We start from the raw sequence: 11,405 nt of genomic DNA, 5'->3' as shown, positions 1-11,405 counted from the left end.
ATATCTGGACTTCAGCCAATCAGAGGGAGGGGTCTGCCTTTCATCATCTCTGATTGGTTTAGACCACAACATGGGCCTAATGTGTGTCTGTTGTTGAACCACAGAGAGACTTGCAGAATTGTGGAAAGACTCTTTTTCCTTTAAACGGCTGGTTGCACCGGTGCGACCTAAGATTTTATATATGTCACACCATTGAGAAATTAGGTTGCATTCTAGAGCCCTCTATAATCACATGTTGTGCTTTTATACCCGAGAGCAGGAGATGTGAATCCATCATTAAAGTACAATGCTGGATTCATAGACACATCACCCTTTATAGAAACACAGCTGAACTGATCTGATCTCTTCTGATAAACTGAACTATAACAACAGATTTAATACTTTAAATTACATTACTAATATTTTTTAAGATGAACATAATTAAAAACAACACTTAAATATTTTCCTATAATAATTGTTGTGTAATAAAGTGTTTCTATAAAGTACCTGCATCCTGGAGAAAAATCTTCATGTGTAGATGTTTGTGTTTGATCCATGATGGAGCTGCAGAGGTGAATCTGATCTGTTCTATAGCAGGACTGAAAAAGGTTCTTCTCTATGTAAGGTGAAGTTTTAAGTTAGCTTTCCTTTATGGGGTGTCGGTTAGAACACACTGAATTCCTTTAGTTTCATGCAATAGGGTTTAATTTGTCATTTTCAGTATTCCACAGCACAGCAGTGCACAGAATTACAGGTCACAAGTAAGGAGTTTTATGTGTGTTTATGTGTGGTCTAAAGGAAAGAAATAAAGATATATATATATTAACAAATGTTTCTTAAGTATTATTGCACAGACATTATTTCACAACAGTTGTAAATCTCTCAATAAAACCTCTAAATGAGAATAATTTACAGAAATGAACATACAGGCATTATAATTATTACTCAATACTACCACCTTTTGGTCAGAAACGGCAAAACACTGATACCGAAACTTATTTCTGAGGTAAATTAAACGAACTGAATATAAACCACAAATATTGCTTAGATAAAGATAAAATGGCAAGCATTTACATTATTAATGTGATAATCACACATATATACATACAAATCAAACGATGCTTACCAGATATATACAATAATAACAAGTAATACTGAACATAATTGGCACATTTACATATTGTCAAAAGCCCGCGACCAAACGGCTTAAATAACAACAAATACTTATATCTCAGATGCAGAATAACATTGAATGAATACTTTACAAACTCCTGAACTAACATTGATTATCTACTGAAAAGACAGATAACTTACTTTTGCGTATTCACGCACACTTTGCACACATACAGTCCCGCTCGCATCTGCTGCTGAATAAATCTCCCTGACGACCACTAATGGAAAAGTGCGCATGCGCACAGAACGCAGCCTTTCTAACACAGCCGCCCCCAAATTTGGTTTCAAATTTGCACCATTGAAAGGCTGACACCACATGAACTACCATTAATTTCCAGTGTGGTTATCATCCTCTTCATCTCGAATCTCTGGCAGAACAATTAAGCGAGCAATGGGTCTTGCATAGACTCTGTCCTTTATCTGTACCTCAGCCGTACGCACTCGACCATCAGCTCCGGGAAAGACCTTTACTACTTTTCCGATCTGCCAGAATGAACGGGGTAACTGAGGGTCAACAACCATAACCACCATTCCAGGTTGAATGTCTGTTGCTGAATTATGCCACTTTCTTCTGGCTTGCAGTTCGGGCAAATAGTACTTTATAAATGCTGTCCAGAACCTATCAGACAATACTTGGGAATGTCTCCATCTCCGTCTTCCCAGCAGCTCAGACACTGGATATGTGACTTGGGGGAGGGAACTATCTGGCCGCCCCATCAGAAGGTAGTTTGGGGTGACTGGATCTACATCCGCGATGTCTGCTGAAACATACCCCAGTGGTTTGGAGTTCAGAATGGCCTCTATTTCAATGAGGACAGTTCGAAGTACTTCTTCAGACACCATTTCTGATCCCAGAGTTGTATAAAGTGCAGCTTTAACCGAACGAATCTCTCGTTCCCACACTCCTCCGAAGTGTGGAGCAGATGGAGGGTTAAAATGGAAGCTGATCTGCTGCTGTGCCAACTGCTGCTGTAAATCATCACTGAGCTGACTGAAGGCTTCTTTGAGCTCTGTGTTACCCCCTCGGAAGTTGGTGCCCTGATCTGAGTACAACTCTGCTGGTTTCCCACGACGTCCAATGAACCGTCGCAGTGCCATGAGAAAGGCATCAGTGTCCATTGATGTTAAAACCTCGAGGTGCACAGCCCGAGTGGTCATACACTTAAATAGAAGCCCCCATCGTTTTTCTGTCCGACGTCCCACCTTGACCGAGAAAGGTCCAAAACAGTCCATTCCAGTTGAATGGAAGGCAGGCTTGAACAAACGGAGCCTTGGTGGAGGGAGATCAGCCATTTTCTGGGAGGCAGGCTTTGACCTCCATTTGCAGCATTCGTGGCAGGTTCTTTGGTGTTTCCTTACAGCTTCTCTGCCCTTTAAGATCCACACCTTCCGGCGAAGTTCAGCAAAGACTCGTTCCGGTCCCGGATGACGAAGGCGAGTATCGTAGTCTTTGATAAGTAGCTGAGTGTAAGGGTGATGGGAATCCAACACAATAGGGTGTACTGTACTTGGATCAATGCCTTCTATGCGTCTCAAACGTCCCCCTACTCGTATTAGATTGTTGTCTAGATCAAATTCTGGGGAGAGGCAAAGTAGACGGCTGTTGGTAGGGACAGGCTTACCGGCCTTTAACAGCTGATAGTCCTCTGGAAAGCTGTCCATTTGGGCCCTTCTTATTGCTGTCAGCTCTTCTGCTACTGTTTTGACTAAGTCCTTCCAGCTGCTAAACTTACTACCATCTGCTGTTGTTGGTGCTGAGTTATTAATGCCACAGAATACACTGTGCTTTAATTCTGTGGTGTCCTCAGGTACTAGACTGTGGGTTATTGGTGGTGATGGCCAATTACTCTGAGGTTGGAGGAGGAATTCAGGTCCATGGGTCCACCGATTACGCTCAGTAAGTTCTTTCAGGCTCTTACCACGGGTAAGATCATCCGCAGGGTTCCTGGCAGAGTCAACGTAATGCCATGCTTTAAGGTCAGTTAGTTCTTGAATCTCTGCCACCCTAGTGCCCACAAACACCTTGAAGCGGCAGGATTCGGAATGTAACCAATGAAGGACGGTTGTTGAATCTGTCCAGAAAGTGACCTTCTGAATCTTCAAGGTGAGCTCATTTTCAGTCAGCTTAGCCAGCTGAGCTCCTATAAGAGCGGCACACAACTCAAGCCTGGGAATTGAACACTGCTTACGTGGAGCTACACGTGATCGGGCCAGAAGGAAGGAAAGATAAATACTTCCACATGGATCCTCTGAGCGAAGATACGCTACTGCTCCGTAAGCTTTCTCAGAAGCATCAGTGAAGATATGTATTTCCCGATTGACTTCAGGGTTATCCATGCTGGCTGGCGTATAGCTTCTTGGTAGTGTTACTTGAGGCAGGTATTGAAGTTCAGCTTCCCACACTTTCCATGCCTTCTGAAGCTCCTCAGGAAGTTGTGAATCGTCCCAGTTCCTATTCTTAGCCCAGAGCTGTTGAACAATGACCTTAGCCCGTGTTGTGAAAGGAATAATGGCACCAAGGGGGTCATATTGACTTTCTAACACACGATAAATGTTCCGCATCGTCAAAGCATTGTAAGTGACAGGTCTGTGCTTGTAACACAGATGGTCTATCTCACAGTTCCAATTCAGTCCCAATGTTGATTCATGTGGGTCCGATTTATCATGTGAGAGCCACAGCTCTAGCTTGGATGATCTGGCCTCTGGTGGCAAATGACTGATAACCTCTTGCACATTGCTGGCCCACTGACGGATGTCAAATCCTCCAGATGCTAACAGCTCCCGAAGTTTGTCCAGTAACTGCCGTGCTTCTTGAGCAGATGGAAAGCTCTGCAGACAGTTATCTACATAGAAACAGTGGTCAACAGAATGCCTCACATCTTCATCTGGTGTGCTGTGCGATGAAACATGTCTTTGAAGGGCAAAGGATGCACAGCAGGGACTGCACGTAGTTCCAAATGGCAGTACTTGCCATTGATAAATGTCAGGTGGGTTGTCTCTTGTCATGTCACGCCACAGAAAGCGCAGGAGGGGCTTATCCTCAGGTAAGAGTAGGACTTGGTGGAACATTCCACGTATATCGCCACTAATGGCTACACAGTGCTCCCTGAAACGCAGTAAAACACCCAGGAGTGAGGGGCTTAAGGTTGGACCAGGCATCAAAGAATCATTAAGGTTCAGTCCCTTGTATCGGAAAGAGCAATTGAACACAATACGATCCTTGTCATTGTGGTTTACCAGATGGTGTGGAATATACCAGGTCTCCCCTGTCATACTGTTTTCACCAGGTGTGAGTTTGGTAACTGCGCCATTCTGTACTAACTTCTCAACCTCAGCATTGTACACAGCTGCTTTCACTGGATTTTGAGCTAGTCGGCGTTCCATACTCCGGAGACTTGGCACCACAGCCTCTTTGGGGGCACAAAAGAAGGGTGAATCCTTTCTACGCAATAAAGGTGTTGCATAACGTAGGATTCCATTCACCTCCACACGTGTTGTCTTGGTCTCTAGAAGATTTATGGCTTCTTGGTCCTCTCTGGACCTTGTCACCTGCTTTTCACAGCGGAAAGGTAAAACATCAAGCTGCCATAATCTTTCAACATCTCTTCTGAGTTGGAGTTCAGCAGGGGTCAGAGACAGGAAAAGGCACTGTTGTGGTTGTAACTGGTTCTCCAGAATCTTGGCAGGTCCCTGGAGTGTCCATCCAAGCCTCGTCTTTATAGCTGCTGGACCATCAGGTGTACCAATTCGGACAGGTGCGATCGGTGTGATAAGGTGAGTATTATCAGCCCCGATTAGAAGTAAAGGACTCACTCTTTCAAAGGTCTGCAGAGGGATGTCTTTAAGGTACTTATATTTCTCCAGCAAACTCACGGGATACGAGTGATCAGCCAGACCAAGGGTTTTTGCAGTAAATGCTGCATTAATCTTGAAGGTCTTCTGTGGTTGAGTGGCAGGTGATATGTGGAAGTTAACTGAAGTACCACTGATGGTTTTCACCTCTTGTCGGATGGTCCGCAATGCTATGTTTTCAGCTTGGCCTTGTATGTCCAGCTCACGGGCAGCATCAGGAAGGAGAATAGTGCGCTCAGACCCATCGTCCATGACAGCATAAGTGTTAAGTGTCTTGCCTCCATAGCGCAGCAGAACATTTATGACCTTTAGGAGAACACGTCTGTTGTCAGTGGGTCTATCCAAGTACAATGTCTCAGCGGTTGAGCTAACCAGGCAGGAACCCTCTCCTGTACTCTTTGTGTTGACTTCGTGCAAGATTTGCAAGTGTTTCCCATTACATATGCTACAAGGCTTCTTGAGGGTACACTGAGCTGCCTGGTGTCCACGTCCACAACGCCAGCAGCGATGGTTCGTTCGGATCCAGTCAATCATTTGCTGTTTATCAAAGGACTTAAAGGTAGCACACTGACTGAGATAATGATCATCTTTATCACAGAAAGGGCAGAAGGCTTTAATTGGGGCTTTGAGCTTCTCCACTTTAACTTGTTTGACTTGGGCCGGTGCTGGAGTGACAGTGTCATCTGCTCCATGAAGTATGGTGGCTGAACGGGCAGTAGGTTTGGATTCTCGCCTACGTTCTGTTCTCTGCTCTGTTCTTTGGCTCTTATAACTGATCTGCGACTCGCTGCTTTGACACCAGGCCTCATACTGGAGCCACTCAGAAAATTCACGGAGATTATACACAGACCCAGGGCGGTGGTACATCTGTCTACGAAATCCTGATCTCATTTCTGCAGGTAACTTACTCAACAGTCTCTCGACATGTGACCCACATCGAAGTTCTGCTTCGCCTTCATCTCCAAGAGTCTCCAACATACCAACAAGAGCCCTTATTTGCAGAGCGAACTTATCAAAGGCCTCAGTATCTCCACGTCGGATATCTGGGGAGTCCATCACTTTGGCGATTTTCTTGAGAGCCAATTTGTGCGGCTGGCCAAACCTTTCATTCAGAGCAGTCATGGTATCAGAGTATGGAAATGGAGAATTGAGGTAGGAATCTGCCACCAGACGTGCTTCATCTAGCTTTAGATGATCTAACAGGATTTGGTACCGGAACAGCTCAGTGGCATCTGGTGGTAAAAGGTTCTCAAGCGCTATCTTCAACCGAGTAAACTCGCTAGGATCTTTAGTACAGAAGTTAGGTATGGTTGGCGTTGGACCTCGGTATGTGGTCTCTTGTCTGACAGGAATTACATTGGTAGTGCAGTGAGCTTTTTGAGGTGACTGCGGCCAAGTAGGATGTTTTGACTGATGATACACCTGCTTAGGATTATCAAAGGTCTCAATTGTGGGTTTTAATGATGTTCTCGAATGCCAGTATGGATCAGGATTGGTGGTGTAAGGACCAGGCGTAGTTTGAAATCCTACTGGATGAGAAGTAAGACTGATGTTTCCAGACTGCCGCAGGAGAGATGGATGCTGGTAAGTATGCCCACCAGATTGAGCAGAATGAACATATGATTTATGAGATGTATCAGCCAAGATATGATCTTTCATTACGTTAAGTTCACCAATCATCTTTCCAATGAGGTCTATCATTCCAGAGTCACTTCGATGATCCACTGTTCTTTCCTCTGCTGGGTTGGGCGGACTTAGATAAGCAGACTGCTGATTATGACTGAAAGAAAAGCCATCCGTAGAGGTAAAGGGGGGATGGTATGGCTTCACAGTGGGTGCTGTTATGCTGCTCATCTGATGCTGTTGCCCATAAGCTGGACGAGGCACTGTAGAATACAATGTAGACTCTGGATGGTAAGGTACAGCTTCACGATGCAGAGATGACCTACGCTGATTAGTATGGAAAGTCTGTGGCAGCGGAGTAGACTGCTGTTCTTCCCATGGTCTGTGATAAGGAGAAAACTGAGGAGGGTATGGTCGTACTGAAGCATAAGTAGGACTAGGATGATGCTGTTCAGTGTCACCCAGATCTGGGACAGGAAGTTCTCCTTCGGAATGGACAGACCAGTTATCCACTGTCTCCCATGGAGCTTGACTTATAGGACTTGATCCTCTGGTCGAATGTGAAGAGACATTGTTCGCAACCTCTCCAAACCCTTGTGCATGCTGTGTTGTGTGAGGAAATACTGGCTGGTTTACTGATCTACGACGCCCAGTCGTGAGATCATAGTCTTGAAGGTAGGTAGGAAGATTGACCTGACGTTTGGGTCTTACTATCTGAGCAGACTTATCTTCTAGTTGCATGTTGCTACTAATGAATTCTTTGTCCATAAGAAATGCCATATCCGGCTCGAAGGACCATTTGTTCGATAGCAGGACTGAAAAAGGTTCTTCTCTATGTAAGGTGAAGTTTTAAATTAGCTTTCCTTTATGGGGTGTCGGTTAGAACACACTGAATTCCTTTAGTTTCATGCAATAGGGTTTTAATTTGTCATTTTCAGTATTCCACAACACAGCAGTGCACAGAATTACAGGTCACAAGTAAGGAGTTTTATGTGTGTTTATGTGTGGTCTAAAGGAAAGAAATAAAGATATATATATATTAACAAATGTTTCTTAAGTATTATTGCACAGACATTATTTCACAACAGTTGTAAATCTCTCAATAAAACCTCTAAATGAGAATAATTTACAGAAATGAACATACAGGCATTATAATTATTACTCAATACTACCACCTTTTGGTCAGAAACGGCAAAACACTGATACCGAAACTTATTTCTGAGGTAAATTAAACGAACTGAATATAAACCACAAATATTGCTTAGATAAAGATAAAATGGCAAGCATTTACATTATTAATGTGATAATCACACATATATACATACAAATCAAACGATGCTTACCAGATATATACAATAATAACAAGTAATACTGAACATAATTGGCACATTTACATATTGTCAAAAGCCCGCGACCAAACGGCTTAAATAACAACAAATACTTATATCTCAGATGCAGAATAACATTGAATGAATACTTTACAAACTCCTGAACTAACATTGATTATCTACTGAAAAGACAGATAACTTACTTTTGCGTATTCACGCACACTTTGCACACATACAGTCCCGCTCGCATCTGCTGCTGAATAAATCTCCCTGACGACCACTAATGGAAAAGTGCGCATGCGCACAGAACGCAGCCTTTCTAACATGATCAATCGGATCTCCACAACTGATACTGAATGAAAATAACATTCAGACACAAACTTAAAATCAAAGTGAATAAACAGACATTATAATTCAGATAATTCAGATTAGTGCTGCACAATTAATCGCATCGCAATCGCAATCGTGATGTCAGCCTGTGCTATTATATGACAGCAAAATGTTGCAATTATATTAAATAAATAAATGTGTGGACTTGTTGACACAAACTTTCTGATAACAGTTTGATGATTTTCCTTGCTGTTTAAAAAAAGAAAGAAAAACGAACAAAAAAGGCAGTGCACGTGTGTCATGCACTTGTGGCATGCACGTGTGTGGCGTGCGTTGTAACTTGTGTGTGCGCACCACGGAAATACCAGAGCGAAGATGGATGCAGAGGAGATTGACAGTGATCTGGTAGCTGAAAAAAACTCTACGTCTGTTGTATGGCGGTATTTTGGATTTAGGATTACTGACACTGAGCAGTTGCTACATCACGTGGCAATACGAAAATATTTCTAGTTTTACAAATACACATTTTAGCATTATCCCTTAACTGTGTGTGGATTTTCCTTAAAAACCATCAAGTTGACTCATGATACCATTTATCATAACCGCAACCGCACATCGCAATATTAGCATAAATAACCGCAATGGGAAAAATTACCCAAATCGTGCAACCCTAATTCAGATAAATGAAAAAACAACTGCGTCATCAACAGGCACTTCATCAATCCGGAAGTCGGCCTTATTTGCGATACTGAGCGTAAACAATGCCATTAAACCGAAAGGACCTCGCAGATTTTTGCTGCTGAAAATTGTTAATTACTGTCATGTTCTGGGCTGTACTAATCGGTCGGACCAGGAAAAACATTCAGATTACTACAGACTGCCAAAAATTATTACAAATTAGAAGAGTGCAAAAATCAGAGGAAAGAAGGTGCTTGTTTTTCCCAACCCACAGATGTTATTTCTTATCCGGACATCTTGAATATAGGGCCACTTTAGAAATAAATATTAGAAGTAACATTTTACAAAAAAGTATTTTTACAAACAGCAACGCAAATATCAACAGGAGTGCATACTATTACACTACAAAGTTAGTTAAGATATTAAGAAATGGGAAGAACAAACACAAATGTTGTCAACATTCTCAGTCCACGACCAAAAAGCTCGCACGGATCTTTACAGCCTAATAAATGTAGTTTATATTGCGCCCTTTCCTGCTTAACTTACCAAGTCCTTCTCTGTATGATTTAGCAACTTCCACAAACTTTTTCTGTGGTTACGACATCATAAATTAGTAGTACAACTTCTTAAATACTACTTTAACCATGCAATCCATGATGTTACATCCGAGTATCTCCAACATGGCCGCGCATCCGGATAACGGACCAAACCGTGAACACCCAAATTACCTCACATGAACACAATGTTAACATAAATATCGTTAAGAGTCACAGACAGCGCAAAACATTTAATAAATAACGCTATTAAGTTTTTTTTTTAAAGAAACTATTAAATAAATATAAAATAATAAATCGGTCCTTTTAGAGAAACAAGAAGTGAAAAGCGTCTCTTGACACCTGAACTTACAATCTGTCTGGATTCACGTCCTCAAAATCCTCCAGCTTTAACAGCAACTACACACCAGACAATACATGAATCTGCTTTCATTAAACTTATATTAATCCGTTTGATGATCGGTATCTTAGGAATTCACCCTACATGTTTAAAATGGCGGAAGATACTTTTACTTTCACTTTAAACATGTGACGTCACCGACAAGACGATCAATCATTTGATGTTTTTCTCCCTCTGCTGGTATTAAACGAGCATTACAGCGTTACATTATACAAACATTATTACAACTAATTTAACAGATTTAATTTAGAAACGAGGAGAAATCATTAATGTATTGTTTTAACATTTGTGTGTTTACTTTCACTCATGAAACAAAACTCATCAACATCAACAATGATTAAACTGAAATCTAAAATTCTCCTCTTTTCTTCCACTAAAGGAGTAAAGTCATATGGGTTTGGTGTAATGCAAGTGATTTTTCATTATTTTTGTGTTTTACGTTAACATTCATGTATTTATCATAGTGCGAGGAAGTTCTCATTAAACTGCATGAAAAGACTTCTTCAGTTGAGCTGATAGAGACACATTTAGTGATTTATTATAGAGAGATCTTTAAGATGTGTTTACCATCTAATGAATGTGACAGAACAGAGAAATGTTTCACAAGATAAAATAACTGTGTACAACTTCACATCACAAACTCACAACCATCACAAAACACAAACACTCTTTCATACTTGAGTAAGAGAAACACAACATATTACAAATAACGAGTTTGTTATATTCTGAACTAGACAAATTTAATCTATTTTGGATGTGTTTGACCTGTTTTTACCTATTTTATCAGACTGACCTGTTTTACTCATTATGAATGACAGTATGTATACTTTAACTGCTGTGTTAGGACGATATAGTAGTTTAGTTACCTCTCAATGTTAATGTGTGAGGTTTTCTCCTTCATGAAAGAGCACAAAAGTTGAGTTGAACTAAACTTATATTAGTCATTTATTATAAAGTTTGTGTTTGTCCACTAGATGGCGCAGTTTGACTCTGCCGTTCAGAAAGCGTCTGACAGATAATCAGTTTGTATTTTCAATAAGTCCTGCTGTTATTGTGCAAACCACAGCGATAGACCAAAGCTGAAATGTGAAGTTTATCATTTTATAAAACTTTATGTTACTGTATTAAAACTGTAAATAACATTACAAAGTTTAGATTATTGAATATGTTTATTTCATGTGACAGAGAAACTAGATATACGAGAGAGAGAGATTCAGAGAATGATTTGCACTTTGTTAACTAAAGAAAATAATAAAATAAATCCTTAACAAATTTTCATGGGTATTTAAACAAAATATTGACATCTTAAATATAAGTATGGTTGAAAACTTTACTTTTCAGGATAATTATCAGACATTAAAAGATGTAAAGAAAACTCCCCCTCCACTGCCACCTACAGGACATTTGTGTTATTACAGTTATTCTGCAGTGTGTCATAGACAATAGAAACATTATTCACAGTTTCTTTATTTTCTCCACTGAAATCTA

At 41.0% G+C, this 11,405-nt stretch overlaps 2 protein-coding genes across 2 annotated transcripts; both read right to left on the bottom strand.

Annotated features, from left to right (window-relative positions):
- Positions 1-566: 566 nt before the first annotated feature.
- LOC141361609 (uncharacterized) lies at positions 567-2,836 on the bottom strand. The gene is made up of 2 exons (XM_073863159.1): positions 1,294-2,836; positions 567-771 (listed from the first exon to the last, which is right to left on the bottom strand). The coding sequence occupies exon 1, from the start codon at positions 2,812-2,814 to the stop codon at positions 1,480-1,482; it is 1,335 nt and encodes a 444-aa protein (XP_073719260.1). The 5' UTR covers positions 2,815-2,836; the 3' UTR covers positions 567-771; positions 1,294-1,479.
- Positions 2,837-2,995: 159 nt separating this feature from the next.
- LOC129451810 (uncharacterized) lies at positions 2,996-8,282 on the bottom strand. Its single transcript, XM_073863043.1, has 3 exons — positions 8,159-8,282; positions 3,072-7,636; positions 2,996-3,000 (listed from the first exon to the last, which is right to left on the bottom strand). Exons 2-3 carry the CDS (start codon positions 7,405-7,407, stop codon positions 2,996-2,998), a joined length of 4,341 nt encoding a protein of 1,446 aa, XP_073719144.1. The 5' UTR covers positions 7,408-7,636; positions 8,159-8,282.
- Between the last annotated feature and the right edge of the window lie 3,123 nt (positions 8,283-11,405).

This window comes from Misgurnus anguillicaudatus, chromosome 24 (assembly GCF_027580225.2).
Source record: "Misgurnus anguillicaudatus chromosome 24, ASM2758022v2, whole genome shotgun sequence".
NCBI classification, from domain to species: domain Eukaryota; kingdom Metazoa; phylum Chordata; class Actinopteri; order Cypriniformes; family Cobitidae; genus Misgurnus; species Misgurnus anguillicaudatus.
The sequence above is the reverse complement of the archived record's forward strand: the minus strand, read 5'-3'. Positions and strand labels throughout refer to the sequence as shown.